At 33.8% G+C, this 17,200-nt stretch overlaps 1 protein-coding gene and 1 long non-coding RNA gene across 3 annotated transcripts; both read right to left on the minus strand.

Annotated features, from left to right (window-relative positions):
- Positions 1-7,036: 7,036 nt before the first annotated feature.
- Positions 7,037-11,370, minus strand: LOC144341732 (uncharacterized). Of its 2 annotated transcripts, none has more exons than XR_014929406.1 (7): positions 11,284-11,370; positions 10,355-10,554; positions 9,212-9,295; positions 8,789-8,824; positions 8,549-8,582; positions 8,341-8,410; positions 7,037-7,276 (listed from the first exon to the last, which is right to left on the minus strand). It is a non-coding gene; the product is annotated as an uncharacterized LOC144341732 (long non-coding RNA). The 2 variants fall into 2 exon arrangements; XR_014929407.1 differs by having other exon boundaries at positions 8,341-8,433.
- Positions 11,371-11,461: 91 nt separating this feature from the next.
- LOC144348100 (uncharacterized) lies at positions 11,462-16,445 on the minus strand. Its single transcript, XM_085499121.1, has 7 exons — positions 16,293-16,445; positions 14,282-14,390; positions 13,687-13,913; positions 13,026-13,157; positions 12,165-12,234; positions 11,642-11,763; positions 11,462-11,542 (listed from the first exon to the last, which is right to left on the minus strand). The coding sequence occupies exons 1-6, from the start codon at positions 16,296-16,298 to the stop codon at positions 11,735-11,737; spliced, it is 573 nt and encodes a 190-aa protein (XP_085355247.1). The 5' UTR covers positions 16,299-16,445; the 3' UTR covers positions 11,462-11,542; positions 11,642-11,734.
- Between the last annotated feature and the right edge of the window lie 755 nt (positions 16,446-17,200).

Here is a 17,200-nt window from a genome sequence, read left to right on the forward strand (position 1 = left end):
CATAGATTGTGTTCGATATAGTTTGATCTGCTCGCTGTATAATTTGATATTAAATGAATTAAAATTTGATTTGTAAAAAAAATATCTATAGGAGTTCATATCAATAAAAAAATTCAATACAGTAGAATAAATAAATAAATCTAACGACCTCAACGACGACATATCACCTAATAGTTGTGAATACCTATCAATGCATATAAGAGATGATCGCAAGTACATACATACACAAGTACAAAGCTTGGACAATGGGAATAAGGATACCGCATCACGTGACCTGGTTTATATTTTTGTTTTATCTGTCTCAAAGTTATTCTATCTATCTATGATATGTTCTAATAGGATTTCCATATACATTACTATTTGCGTGAAGATATTAGTAACACACCTCATAATTCTCAATACAGCGACTCATGTTATCTATTTTAGTACAATGCACGTTTGTTTTTTACATTGTTTGGACTGCACCAAGACCTATTGTTGCATGCTGGGTTTGCTCACCCAAGGAGTTCATATTACATACCTTGTGTATAATGACACATCACTGGTACAACAATGTGAACGATCGTTTAGGGGACAAATGTGCCGTATTGACAAGCAAAACGACAGAATATATCTTATTATCTTGAGCTGTACCACGACCAATTGATGTGCAGCAGCTTGGCAAATGACTGCCTTGCATAGTCATTGCCATGCATACTGTGACACACTATTAACACAGTCGGCACTTTTTGTACAGCATCATTTGTGTGACATGTCAGCTTATTATCGATTAAAAGAAAAAAATCCAAATCAACAATCGAAAGTTCGATCGATATTTATTTTCATAATTTCATTTTCGGAATATAAATTGGCAGTTGGCATTGAAATTGGCAATCGGGAGTCGAAGCGGTAATAAGCAATAAGCATCCTCAAGCCAGTTTAAATTTCTCAGTCATAGTTTTTTATCAGTGTCATTTATTATACAAAAGCTTCATGAAATGCATAACAGCAATAAACTTATAACTGGGTGTTTTTAAGTGCCTTAGAATTCTGGTATTGTAACACAATTATTCAGAATATTTTATGAGAAATCACTTACATTTATTAGTAAATCATTCCCGGTGACTGTTTTCATAGTGACGACATTCTTAATAAGTAAATAATACTGATTTCACATGTTTTTATTGCTTGTTTACTATATGCAATCTCGCTCAATGTGTGTTAACAATCACGCTTTGAATTTGTTTATAAACATACGCAATTTTAAATTTCTTAGTTTATAAGATAGATCGGTACTTTGAATTTCATAGTTTATAAAGTAGATGGTTTGCATTGTTATGTTTTTATTAATAATTTGGTTTTGAATAATGCCTATGGTGTTATTTATACTGTATCGTTGGAGGTACATTGTTTGCAAGAAAACAGTGCCCAGCATTAACATTTTAGTGAAATAAAATATATTCTACAGCCATAACCATATTCTCATTTTACATTAAGAGTTGTATATTGTGGATGTATAAGATGTAAATCATTTGTATAAAATGTATTACACAGAGATTTGACCGTTGGGAAGATAGTTTTCTTTAATGTTGATGGAATGACTGTTACAAAAAATCTCTATGCTCTCTTGCATCCAGTAGATTTTTTTTTTAGCTAAGCTCGTTACGTATATCAACTTACACAACAGGAACAGCATTACGGCTAACCTTTGCTAGTCCTTGCCCCCCTTTCCGTGGGGTTACGCAGTTATGTCAAACGCCCGGCTCAATAATACTTCAGTTGAACTCAATCAAAACAATACAATATCACGCTACAATAGAGAGCGCCATAAATTTAAAACGGCGTCATGTACACAGATGCGTGAGTGGATTTGTTTGCCCGTGTTTATTTAAATATAACAACTGTTAAGCTGAATTTTAGTTTGCACCAAAGAAGCCGAGATATCTGGGGTTGATTATCTTACGCTAGTACAGGGATTACAAGTCATTATAGATTGTGTTCGATATAGTTTGATCTTATCGCTCAATAATTTATTATTAACTGAATAACTATTTGGATTTGTAAAAAATGAGGAACCTCACTACAGTGGGATAAATAAATACATTGAATACAAATAACTTAATAGTGATGAATACTCATTAAATACATATATGAGATATACATATATGTATATATATACACAAGTACAACACTCCAATAATGGTGAATAAAGATATCGCCTCACGTGACCGGGTTTATTTTTATTTTATTTCTTACAAAATTCTTTAATCTATAATCAGTTCTGATAATTAATTTATATAAATTATTATCGGATCTACTTTGGTTGTAGAAATACTAGTATATTCTCGCCATTCACTTGATTACAAGGATATGCGATATATTGTATTGTTTGAATATACATGTGTAACGCATGCGCCAGAAATATAATTTAATAGCATTTCTTCAACTAGTAGTGCAAAATGTAAAAATGTTTGAAAATTCTTCGCACAATTCAAAGAGGTTATCCAACATTCAAATGTGACAAAAGTCATTGTGAATTGACAGCTATTTAATCAGTATTATTAATTTTTTGAACATTGTACTTATTAGCCATCTCATGTAGATGAACCCAATAATATATAATTTGAACTTTACACAGATGTTTTTTTCAAAATCAGATATTTCATTTTTTGTAGTTTATATTCGGGGTATAACGAACGTAAAACTGTCATACAGTGCTTGTTTAATACTGACAATTCAACTCTAAATTGATCTTCAATTTCTGATTGCTGATTTAAATTCAAGCAAGTACAAAATCAAAATATTTATTGTAGCTTGTTTTATGATTTAATTAGAGAAACAAAATTGAGTTTACGAAATGTAAAACTGATGTTCATATACGTGTATTAGAACGTAGTGATTTTATTTTGACAATTGGGTATTTTACCATTTGCATGACGATTTTATTATTCAAAATGTTATTCTATCTTCGTTTTTTGCAATACAACATTGTAAATATATCAATATTGCTAACCAGTAAATGTATCTTTTTGTTGGATACACCACACGTTTAAATCCGTTTACTGTAACAGCAATCCAGACCGTGTAAACTCTGAAAGTAGTCCAGTACCATATCACACACATGTATACCGTAGATGTATAGACGAATAAGACTCAGACTAGTTCTCCAGTTTGGAAGGCTGTGGCTGTGCTTTACGTAGTGGTCAGTCTGCAAATGCGAGTTCCCGTTATAACGTACTGAAGTCATGAAGATAGTTAACCAGTGATGACTCAGAATTCTGTGTCGTCTACGTGTTCACGTAGCGATTCATCAGACCCTTTATGCATGCACTGGGAACGGCACTCTGAAAGGCTGGATTCCAAGCTAATCCATATACTGACAGTAAATATATGAAAAGTATATCACCACAGTGTAAGGTGATATCACGATTTTCATCGTAAGACGTCGTCATTTCACTTTTAGAAGTGCTCCACCAGTATGCAGGAAAAACAACCCTAAAGTTGTAATCCCACGAATAAGTTAATTTCAGACTTGATAACTATAATTATTTGCTTAGTGCAGTGATGATGATTCATGCTGACTGACATTGCAAAAATACATCGCAATAAAGAAAGTGAAATAATTCATCGACGGTTTTTCACCCGATCCTGTTCGATTCATACCTTTGAAACGAGGTCATGTATTATGGTGTCATGCTATGGGAAGGCATGACACCAATCATATGCTACCATACCACTCTATGTCAATCGATTGTATTGCGAAGGGGATGACACCACATAATAGACACTGGTCGGCGCGATGTAATCCACTAACCCTTGGATCTGTTGGGTCAATGTACGGTTTGTGGGTGGGATTCAGCCATGTACAGTTAATTGCAATTATATATACTTTGATAATCAAACTTTTTTGCGTTTCTTTGGTGAATTGATAAGCGTAAAATGACCATTATTTTGTATTTTCAAATCATGCGAATCGATCGTATGAAATCACTCCTATCAACACCTATCGCGTTATGTCAATCGTTTCCGTAAGACAGCGATTGACACCACGCCATTACGATTCGCGTGCACAAAGATCCCATGTTTAGGTCACTTTATTATTCTAGCTGGATCTATTATACGTCAAAATTTTCGTACATACATAAACTTTTATAAACGAATTTACTCGTATTTCATTGACACCCTAAATAGCCTAAAATTACCATTATTGATTTTTTTCAAATCATGCGATTTAATAGTATGAAATCACTCCTATCAACACCTATCGCGTTATGTCAATCGTTTCCGTAAGACAGCGATTGACACCACGCCATTACGATTTGCGGTTGACATTTCGCCCTCACTTTGCCTCGGAAAAACATTTGCTCACTCGGTATTACATCCGGTACTTGCCTCTTTACCAACAACCTTGGAATTATGTATAGACCCTATGGTTAATGAGATAAAGTTACGTACTTTCATACAAAGTGTGGACAAAAATAGATAAATTCATGAATAGAACTTATGTTGCTTCGAGGCTGTAACTCACGTAAACCTCGGTGGATTTTGACAACATTTTTAAAGTTGACAATACTATTGTCTACTTTTCTGACATACCCCTGCATACTAGCCGGACATGTAGGCGTGATTAGGCCCTCGCCGGCCGGACGGCATCAGGCCTGACTGATAATGATTAACTCACGCGACCTCGTCAGGCTACAACCCTGTCAACAGCCGGGAAACATCCCCTGAAATATCTTATTTGTATAATATATACACACACATCAGAGTATTACCAGTTGGGGGTCGATGCATGACTGTATTGTACGAAAAATCGTAGAAGTGAAAAAAAAAAAGAATGAAATGTATTATCTGCTGGACATACTGTTTCTATTGCGCCCTCACCGACGGACTCACTCGGACCTCAACTACGCCCGGGTACAATACGCTACTGGTTCCTTTGTACGTGAAAATGTTCCTCGAGTTTGTTTGATTGACATTGTTGAATTTTTGAAATGAAAATAGACTCAAAATTACACAAAATATACTGACGGGTGTGTAGCTGGTAGTTTGAAACCCCTACAGTAAGAATAAATGGTACCAAGGGAAAAGCTGATGGACTCCCGGGGATGAACTTTAGCTTCATTGTCTTGATTGTTAGATCACTCAAGCTCTAGAGACAGTCTTTGGAAAATATGGACCGCTTTTCAGACAGAAATAATGAATAAAGGTTACCCCTTTTCAAACAGACAGGGTAAAATAACATACCCCTTTTCAGACAGAAGCGGTGAATGTGGGACCCCTTTAGCGACACGTATACATATGAAACATCAATGTGCGCACACCCCCCCCCCGGATGGATACATGTAGGAAAGTCATATACTGTATTGCACAATAGCATGAAATTACAGCTATATCATATACTAGTAAAATGAGAACCTTCTACCTGCATGATTTCCTTGAAAAAAAAACAATTTATTCTTTTCAAGCGAGTTGCCAAGAAATTCATTCGTTGTTACACATCAGTAATTACTGATTGTGTGAAAGTATCCTCTAAACAATTGTCACATGTATGCATAGTTCAGGCAGGCTTTGAGTACAGATACCCAGTGTTACAAGTATATCCCATTTTGATAGATAATTTACTTCACAAGTCCTATTGTAAGTCCACATAAATAATTATTCTTTCTAGAAAGCGCCCCCCAGTGTTCATTAAGTGGTGAAGGAAGAACCAATTCTACTGCTTATTTCCAAAACAATTTTGCATAGTAGCATTGCACTGAGGGTATACATTTCAGGGTTGATTCTTATGAATGATTTACCACTATATAGGAAGTTGATTGTTCATTAAGATTGACTAGTGCAGTTCCATTAGTGCAGCAAGAATAACACATCTGTGAATAAACAAATTAGGTTTTTTCTTACTATGATTGTGTCTGGAAAAGGTGAAAAACTCCAAATAATGAAATGTACCTGTATCATAATTTTATCTAAAAAGAAATATTCCAAAAACAAATTTCACACTTATAGATGCGAAGGACTTTATTCTTCATCAGTAAATAATTTTCAATCCACAGTGATAATGCATCAGAAATACTGACCTACTGGTATTTAGCTTACATTTAGACAGAGTTAAACCGGGAGATAAGTCAAAGAGTATGCCTTTCCTAAGGAAATAATCCAACTATTAATCACCCAAATAAATCATTATTATTTTGGTAGGCCATGGTTTATATAACATGCACAACGCCAATGGGAAACAGTCACCTCTGGTAAGAGGTGTAAAAATAATTCAAGTCAAAGTGAAAATGTTAGGATCAGGCCACTATCTGGATAACTCTCCCAAATACACACACATACACGTTTAACTTTTAATATACTAGTAGTTGCGATGTGAACTCGATTAAAACATGTTCTTATTTAGGGTTGCGCTTTAATTGGAGCTTAATTAAACTCAACAAGAATGCAATAAATAAAAGTTGAATATCTCGTGACTGAACATAATAATGTTTGTGAAGCTTAGGTTTAGTATTGGTAGAAAGGTATGGTACAATTATATTAATATTAATATAAATCAAACCATACCTTTACTAAACCCAAGCTTCGCAAACTTAAATTTGATTAAATATTAATATAAATTATGTAGCAGGGTCCATAGCACCAAGAGCCAAGTGATTTCCAAGATTTTTCCAGACCTTTCCCCAAACGTTCTTGCATTTTTCTCCCCCAAAACATTTTGACCCTTAATTAAGGCCAACATCATCCCCAAAGCTCATCAACATTCTGAAGATATGGTAGTTTCCGAGAAAAAACAGGCTTTTTTTTAAATGAATTACCCAGTAATAACTATGAAGAAATTTAAAGACTTTTTAAAGATTTTTTATTTTTCCTGTAATTTAAAGGCAAGTCAAAGACTTTTCAGACCTCAAAAAATCCAATGACTTTCAAAGGATTTTCCCAACGCTATGGATCCTGTGAAAATAGTGAGGGTCGTCACAATGTAGGTTCTGTCGTCACAAGTCGGTGTAAAGTTCACAACATTGTTACCACACACGCACACAAGTGTACAGGTAAAATATTTCTTGTAAAATAACATTTTATTTAAAAAATAAAAAACATTAGCGTCTGCTAATAAAAGCGTTTCTCATTTTTTTTAAAACTATAAAGTAGAAGAATCTATTGATTATTTATACTTGTTCTAAGTTTTCCTCAGGTTCCCAAGTACAGTGTTTTTTTCCAAAACCAACCCATTTTATGAAACAGTACTTCTTTCCATTTATCATTTTTCTTCTCAGCACCTTTTCAACAGTGACGACTCCTGAATAAAACAATATACTTACAAGGGTTTTTCTAAAAAAAATTGCAAGAGGGAGCACTGCAATTCAGTGGCTCCACCAAATGGGGGAGATAGGATTGTCCCTACTAGGGTGTGGAGTTTTGATAATTCTAAGTTAAAATGGGGCATTCTATGGCTTCCTTGGGGTCAAAATTACTATCAGACAGGTCACAGTTGAAGACTGTGGCCACATGTGATTCCTGGTCAATATTAAGAACTTTATGGTTGCCAGAGGATCTGCTCCCCAGGGTATGAGGGCGCATGCCTCCCACAACTTGATATGTTTTATTGTGCAGCTACATTTGCACTACTGAAATTTAGTTGCCTTTATTGGAATATAAGATGTATTGTGTCAAAGGTAAAAATGTGATTGTTTTGGTACTCCTTCCCCGACTAGGTTGTGATTTGAGATGTGTCTTTATTTCCTTAATATGCAACTTTGGTGAAATATACTGCAAGGTAGAGCAGATTGTATTTTTGTATCATTTGTAAAATAAACTAATAATGTAGGAAAAGTATTTAGAACTAAAAACAGCACAAACCCTTTATTTTCACTTTCACTTAATTTTACTATTTCATGTTTACCTATTTGTTCTAAATAAAAATGACAGATGTGTTTCTGTTGTCAGAATAAGTCAACAAATGTAATTTTTGTTTTTCGTATTTGCTTCTATTGGAGATATGCTTCAAATAAAATGAATATAGTATGTGAGAAAGGCCGGGGTATAGTGTAACAACAGTGTTGAAGCACTTCATGCAAATTCAGGGGTACCTGGTCTGTAGCTTCAATTGATCCACATAAATAGTTTTCAAAGGAATATACCGATTGTATTGATTTTTTTTCTATTTTTCATTTACCTACCAAGTATGTATGTTAACTACCAAGTGACAGAATAAAGTAGTTTTTCTTTGTAAACACAATGTTTTTATTATAATATATAGTATCTATACTGTGAAACAATAGTTTGACATATTCAGTACTAATACCAATATCGGTATTACATATTTAGATTTTCAACACTAGATTAAATCTACATTACACTTACCGGAATTATTTGATTTTTTCTTTTCTTTTTTTGTCAATACTTTGATTGCATTTTCGGCTCAAGACATCACCTTATTCAGCAAACCAGAAAGATCTATATAACAAATATCATATTGGGTATACCCGGTACATAAGCAAAAACTAATTTTGTTGCATTACAAATTTTTTTGTTCAAAATGTTATGTACACAAATATAAACATGTACTTACCAGATTTATTCTTTGACTTGTTGTTTACTTGAAACTGTAACATAAATTATTTTCGTTAAAATAGAGCAACACAATTTATTCTGAATATTATAACGCTCAATGTTGAGACATTTATCAGTTACTACATTCACTTCATGATTCATCATATTAAAATGTTGCAGATAACCACTTGGCGACACAGTGATCATGATTATCATTCAAAACATGCTAATAATGTTGTATACATATCATTGTTCTTACCAGATTTTCTTTTCTTCAACACTTCTATAGGACTACCTACATATATACAAAATAAATAATTTAAAAAAATGAAGATATATGAAAATAAACAATAATTGTTAAGAACAGTACCATCCTAATATTGTCAAAGAGTTGATACTGAACAACCATGCATCCCACTGAGAATCCATGAACTGTGAATAATATTTCATCCAGTAAAACATGCCATTTAATATGTTGAGTAAATTATTTGTCATTTTGGAACATTTTTCAATTGTATAAATGACTAACCAAAACTGTTAAAGAGGTTTCAACTACAAGTTAATTCTTTGTTCCAATTTCCCTTATTGCATTCTTAATATCAAACATATTGGATCCAAAAATTGTAATATAAAAGGCATGTTATTAAAATAATATTATATACTAGCAATTAAATTATTTTACCTTCTGAGATGACACCAGGTATATCTTCTGTTGGTCCACAAAGTAAGGGGGACTCCACAGGATCTACAATACTGCCTAGAATAACTAATAGGTAATTTGCATGAATATTATAATCACATTCTGGCCTACTTGCCCATACTTGGACGAAAGACAATGAATATTGAATACACAAACTGCTATAATTATAGACAATGGATAAATAGAGGTCACTGATACAGCTTACAAATATTAGTCAACGTAGTTGTGTCTTAATTTTTGATAAAAATACATGTAAGGCCAGACTGTTTTTATTTTTTGTTTCTCGAGTTTAAATAACATTTTTTTTCCATTAGATTTGTATGATTCTCAAAGAATTGGAGAGAAAAAAATGAAATAAAATCTTATTCCATGTATAACCCTGTTTCTTATCTGTGCGAGACTTCGGTACTTTGATCACCATACTCCCACGAAAATGCAACTTGGATTTGTTATGTGACGGGCGGTAAAAAAAGGAAGATAAAATTAATATTTTATTTTGCCAACAGTAAATATGATTAAATAGATATTTTTTTTTAAAACTATTCATAAAACTATTATAATAAAAAACACAAAATTAGTTTCAGTTTATTATGCATTATTAAAAACAAGTCACCATGTGAAAAACACTAATGAAAAAAAAACACAGTTAGGCCATGAAAAAAAAATCTGTTTCTCGTTTCATGGAAATTTTAAAATGAGGCAAATTTTTTTGAATACAGAACTAAAATGGGAGAAATTCAAGACAAGTGCGAGTACAAGCGCATTTTGGAATGCTTTAGAAAAAAAACAAAAAAACATCTGAGGCGCAGGAAACGAGAAACAGAGATATTTTTTTTCTCAGCCTAAACTGTAAACTTTTATATTATTTATTATTAGATTTTATATGGGGCGGCAATTATACATGCAATGACACACGTGGAATAGTTATAACAAATTCAGTGTTACACACATATCACATCATAAGATTGCCACTGAAATAACTTATAATTTTGTATACATCAGCTTTAATTAAATTATTGTGAAAACAATGTCACTGAATTTATTTGGTTCATTCCCCATAACATCTATTAAATATTATTTTCATGGCTGTACCCTTAAAACATGCATGGTAATCATAAAACTCACCGATTTTAGACTTCATTTTCATACCATAGTATAAAAGAGCTTCAGTGAGAATGTCAATCCTGTTTTCTGGAGCCATCTCTTTTGTTAGTGATGAAAACTGACCAAGGTATGACCACAATCGTCCAATTCCTTCCCCATCTGTTAATCCTAGTCCTTTAATTCGTCTTGGACTGTATTTAACTTGCCAAGATGTTACACAACTACGATAAAATAACAGGATGTGTGTAACACACAAAATTATAAATCTGACCAACTGGCAGTATTTCTATTTAAAATTAACAATGCATTGTTTTTAATAATTAAATAATGATGGAATTTAGAACAAGTACCAAGGTCAAAACAAAAATTGCACACAATTGTTTAACTTGTGCATGCAGTGACCAGGAACACAAACATTTCCAGGGGTCCAGATTGTCAAGTTATGGTTCTCTAAGGGACGACGTCAAAAGATGTCGGATAAAAAACTTATTTCCTTTCGTTTGGGGGTGGGGGGTTTTGACCTCAAAAAGTTTCCATCCTACAAAAACGATTTTATTTTTTAATGAAGTCAAAAAAATCTTGGAGTATTTGTAATTCGTTTTTTTTTCTGTCCAATCATGGACAGAAATAACCAAAAAGGGAAAAAAACCAGAAAAATGGTTTGGTTTGAGTGTAAATCTGTGCGTCAAATGAGGTGCATTTGTAAAATCTTTTTACACCCACCCGACAACCAACTGCTATGCAATACTACTGTCCGATTATCAATTTGTATTTAATGGTGAATGTAGTCTGACGCCATGACCAATATTTATCAATTAAGTTTCAGTGGGGGGTAGGGGGGTTTGGAAAAAAACTAAAGGAATTAAGTTTTTTATCCGACATCGATCTTTTGATGTCGTCCCTAAAACAACTGAAGTGAAATAGGATCTTTCATAGATGGTTGTGCTTACCTGACAGCTCATCTGATGTCCATAGCAATGAAATATAGGGATTCCAAACTTCACAGCATTCAACAAATCAACACGTTTATTTTTCTTTTTTAAAAAAGTTAATAATAGGTAAGTGAGCATAACATAGAAGTTGTTTGAAATATATGACAAATAAAGCATAAATAATTTGATAACAAACCTTGAGATGGGATTCTAACTTGCAAGCAATGTCGTATAGTATGTACATCTTTCCTGACCAAGGCTCTCTGAATATGACAACCTGGAGTAAGATCACAGTATGTATCCATTTAAAACAAAATAATATCTCTAGATCAAGACAAATTTACTCACAAAATGAATTACAAAGTGTTAGACTCACCTTTCTCCATACAATTTTGGAAAGTTATGTCTACAGACAGATCCAAACACTGCAGTTTCATCCAATTTTAGGTTCTTGACTTTGGAACGTAAACTACTTCCAGCTTGAAAGTTGTGGCATTCCTACAGAAAACCAAAAATATAGATAGTTGTGTGAAAATAAATTATCATGGTTATAACCATAGTGGTCATTTCTTAGAGCAGTGGCAACATCCCTGGAAGTGCTCAGCAATGAACAAGCTTGTCATGACAATTATATATGGGGCATTGTTTATTCATTTGATAAATATTTCCTTGCCCGGATCTGTTCACAAAAACACTATAAAGAAGATTCTCAAACACTTACTAATACAATAGGATATTATAATTAACATACAACTGGTCAGATATTATTAACATTAACAGGTTACATATATCTGTGGACATAACTCTATTCTGAATGTTATATGATTCAGCATGGCTGTCAACTTCTTCTTGTGGTAAGAAGAAAGTATGTTCATGTTTCGGTGGTCCATATGATTTACCAGAGGAATGCTTTCTAACCAGTTGAAAATCAGCATCCATTGAGTATACCACATTACCATCTGTTCCTTTCTACAAAAATTATTGTATATGCACACTTAATAATAGTATATAGAAATAAAATGTCAGTACGGAAAAATACAAAAATTAAGTCACCCAACTAATAACTTACATCTGACAACATAATTTACCTGTCTGTAAATGGTTGTACAAACGTGTTCGGAAGTATCACAAATGCATTCAAAATTCTTTGTATTTGTAAAAGTATGTCACGTTTATATCATAATCTAACATTTTCCTTTGTTTATTTCACACGCTAGAATGCTATCAGCATGCACAGAGCAAAACATTCTTCATTTTTATCTTTGGCTGTTATATCACATTAAATGATGCGAACAGGGATGTATAACAATAACTTGAGGATATCATGAGAATACAGCAAAATATGCACTTAGACATGGCAACACATCAACCTATGCCACATGTCGGTTGGCATAATTATTGCAGTACATGTATTCTCAAAATCCAACATAAGAAATAATATGCAAAATCAATCAATGCTACCATTCAATATAATTTATATAAAAAATATATGCCACAGCAATAAACTATTGCAAGCAAGTGACGAAATGCCAACATGAATACTGTAAATACATTAATTATTCACTGGACTTTAATTTCACTATTTTTATATGCTAAATTAAATCTACGTGAACATGTAAGATAACAATGAAACTCATTGTTTCCTTCATATATTCGTGAAATTAAAACACAGTGAATATGTTTAAAACACCAAAACACAATAAAATGCTAGTGAAAATAAATGGTTTTATAGCAAAAGCATAACATGCATGGATACTCACTTTAGGACAAGCTGGACATGTTGTTCCATCATCAAAATCCTCATATACAGTACATAAATTCTGAATCATATCCACATGGAATCGATACTCAGCTGCTGCTTCTTGAATGAGTATTTTATATACATCTTTTGACTATAATTAAATTTTTTTTACACATTTAAGATTTTTCACGTGTTTGCCATATTTAACTGAACAAAATCAACTGATAGCGAGCACATTCACAAACAAAAAAGAAATGAAAATTGGTAGTATTGAATCATAATCCTTAAACAGGCTATTACAACTTTTCCATTTTTATTGTTATTGAGAAACAAATCAACTGAAACATAAAAAAATAATGGCTGCCAAATGGCCATTTTGAATCTAAAACAAAATGACATGCATCAGTTACCCACCACAATTGATGCCAAAAACAAGTTTTAATGAAATCAGGATAAAGAAACAGTAAATAATATTTTAAAATGTTGTTTTAAGGTAGTTTGAAAGCCAAAATTGGGCACAAGTTGAATAAAGAGAAAAATATGCATGAGTATATGTTGAGTCTTTGTATTAACCCTAAATACAATTGGCTAAGGCATGTCCATAATTTGACACACTGATGGACAAAACCCCAAAAAACAAGTACCAGTAACCATTTCCTCATTGACTGAATAGAGCATACCTCACAAAATGTTTCATAGATATTGTTATATTTATTCTTCAGCATTTCAGTGAATCCTTTAACAGAAACCTGACACTCCAACTGAAGCAACCGTAACCATTCCATTAGCTCAATTTGAAAGGCCACCTGTGGCTGGGTTGGTGATCCCGGCCACAGACCAAAGGAACGAAGCTGGACAGCTTCACATTCACATTTACAAAATGCAACATCAGCTTGATGCTGCCTTCCTGCAAAAAACATACAAAACAAATTGAATCAAATTGTAATTAGTCATTTAATTCAGATTCAAATCTATGCATTCTGGTTTGTTGATAGTAAACGCCAAATTCTTATGACAAATTTGTTAAACATGTTGATATGCACCTTGTACAATACCATTGCTAAAACAAATTTTTTAGAGTTTGTCCAAGTCACTGTCAAACATTTGAAACTTTTCTAATAAAATGTGCCACATACACAACCTAGACATACTCAAACAAATCTGTTGTGATTACATGTATATTGTATTGTATAGATAACAGTAATACATGTAAATTAATATATTATATAGGTAACACACACAATGTCAATAGAATAAAACAATGCAACTACAAACCGGTTTTGTCAATAACCAGCATAGGTTTACTGTAACTTCTATGGCACTCACTACATTGAGTAATAGGAGTAATTACAGTGGGAACAATATAAGTTTCAAACATGCAGCCCTGTTGAATGGACGAAAATGATCAATTGAAATTACATGTACTAGAAAACAAAAACAGTCCAAAGAACACATGCCCATACAGGATATTAACAGTGACTAATCAGGAATAGAATACAACTTTGATAGTTACATAAAAAAAAATTACACTCGCCTAGATATAAATTTTAAATTCTGACAATACAATACCAAATTTATAGTGATTACTTGAGCAGGGGTAAAGATTTCCTTCAAAATCTAGTCAAATTGGAGGGCTAAGAAAAAAACAAACAAGTATAAACCTTTTCTTGTCAATTGTCCTCATACTAACACTTTGACAGTCAGTTTGCATCCTGAATTTAATTAGCCATGTCTCCACCTCTGCCCATAGCAGGGATTTTTTTAAACAAGGGAACAGGAGCGCAACGCCCTCATGACCAGGCGCCCCCTTACCCTGGGGAGCAGATCCTCTGGCAACCATAAAATTCTGATTGACCAGGGATTACATGTGGCCACAGTATTCAACTGTGACCTGTCTGGTAGCAATTTTGGCTCCAAGGAAGCCATAGAGTGCTGCATTTTAAGTTAGAATTGTCAAAAACTCTACACCCTAGTAGGAAGAACCCTATCTTCCCCACTTGGTGGCACCGCTGAATTGCAGTGCTCCCTATTCCACTGGATTTTCTAGAAAAAACCCATGCATAGCGCTTCGCAAATGCTGTTAACAACAATTGCTGAGCCTAAAACACCCACAAGATTATGCGAAGTAGCAAAAATCATAACAAATACTACCGGTAATAAGTGCAAGTAGATTAACTGGCCTTGTATGTATTATTTTGATGCGATTTTCAATTTTTACATAGTATTTCATAAATACTATCAATCAAAATTTTCATTTCTTAGCCATGGTTTATTGATAATATATAAAGTTAGCATTGCTAACACGGAGTATGCTGGTCAATCACAATGATATACTGGTGTAGCCCTGAAAGTTTGTACTGAAACAAATTTTCTATTCACCTTCCATTGCTCACAGTGATGCAGCTGCACATATTTATGAACAGAATTACAGCATTCTTCACAATAATACGCATCCATACTGCAATCTTGACAGCGGATAATTTCTTTTATGTCAGTTTTACAGCACACTATACAGGTGAGAGTGGAAGGACAGTATGTCTCTATAACCTTAATTCTTAGTTTCTCTCTGATGTTCTTCTATGAATCAACTAAGCGTTGTTTGGATGATTCATATCGCCTCCGTTTGGCAACATTTGAGGCGAATTACTTTTCGATCAATGCACGTTATTGTTTTAAATTTGTTCCAGACGAGATCAACAAAGCAATTAGCATGGCGGACTAGTGTCACAGAGAAATGGCAAGCATCACGTGCGAGTGTCCAGGCATTACGGTGCAGTGGTGCTTCAACCCATGATGCCACCAGTGAAAAATCCTGTACTATCTCACACTGCAGACAGTAATAAACTAATAGTAACTACCCTTTGCATCACTACCACTGGAGGCGCCTGTACAAGTGCTTTTTAGAAAAGAAATGTTTACAATGATTAATAATGTTGTGGTCTGAAGTGAACGTGATTCTCACCACCACCAACATTTCGTTGTTTAACTGTTCGTTGTATGACATCCGTATGCCCGACGGTCAAGAATATGGAGTCAAAAATAAAACGCACACACAAACACTGAAACAGAACAGTCTACAGCAAAACGCTTGTGACACACATTGATTAATGGCAGGGGCCCTGACCAGGAGAATATACATAATATAGTTATAATGGGTGAACGGTTGGTCATGATGGAAGTACCTTGAAGTATTTTACTTCGTCAATACATGAAGTGGTGTTTGAGACGGGCACTATTCACACGAGTAATTTAGCTAACAATGATAACAGTAACACTGGTTACTCACCTCCATGCTTTGTCAACTAAAAAACTCGCAGCGAGAAGTCAATCACGTGACAAAGAAGAAACCATTGTTAATGTAGGGGTGGACATCTTACAACATTGCATTCAGAGGAATTCACACTACACGAATAATCATAATAATATGATTCGAGAATGCAAAAACATGTATTTACGATGAAAACATGCAAAAGATCGAGCAAAGAATCACACAGTGACCTAAATAAAGGCTCAATGTGCACGCGAATCGTAATGGCGTGGTGTCAATCGCTGTCTTACGGAAACGATTAACATAACGCGATAGGTGTTGATAGGAGTGGTTTCATACTATTAAATCGCATGATTTGAAAAATTCAATAATGGTAATTTTAGACTATTTGGGGTGTCAATGAAATACGAGTAAATTTGTTTATAAAAGTTTATGTATTTACGAAAACTTATACGTACAAGAGGTCCAGCTAGAATAATAAAATGACCTAAATGCGGATTCTTTGTGCACGCGAATCGTAATGGCGTGGTGTCAATCGCTGTCTTACGGAAACGATTGACATAATGCGATAGTTGTTGATAGGAGTGATTTCATACGATCGATTCGCATGATTTGAAAATACAAAATAATGGTCATTTTACGCTTATCAATTCACCAAAGAAACGCAAAAACGTTTGATTATCAAAGTATATATAATTGCAATTAACTGTACATGGCTGAATCCCACCCACAAACCGTACATTGACCCAACAGATCCAAGGGTTAGTGGATTACATCGCGCCGACCAGTGTCTATTATGTGGTGTCATCCCCTTCGCAATACAATCGATTGACATAGAGTGGTATGGTAGCATATGATTGGTGTCATGCCTTCCCATAGCATGACACCATAAGACATGACCTCGTTTCAAAGGTATGAATCGAACA

This window comes from Saccoglossus kowalevskii, chromosome 5 (genome assembly GCF_978046115.1).
Source record: "Saccoglossus kowalevskii chromosome 5, keSacKowa6.1, whole genome shotgun sequence".
Taxonomy (NCBI): domain Eukaryota; kingdom Metazoa; phylum Hemichordata; class Enteropneusta; family Harrimaniidae; genus Saccoglossus; species Saccoglossus kowalevskii.

Coding starts and splice junctions, on each gene's coding strand:
- LOC144348100 (XM_085499121.1), bottom strand. Junction 13,914..14,281: donor GCTGGTTATTGACAAAACCG/GTTTGTAGTTGC, acceptor TGTTTTTTGCAG/GAAGGCAGCATCAAGCTGAT. Junction 11,764..12,164: donor GGTTAGAAAGCATTCCTCTG/GTAAATCATATG, acceptor GGTTTTCTGTAG/GAATGCCACAACTTTCAAGC.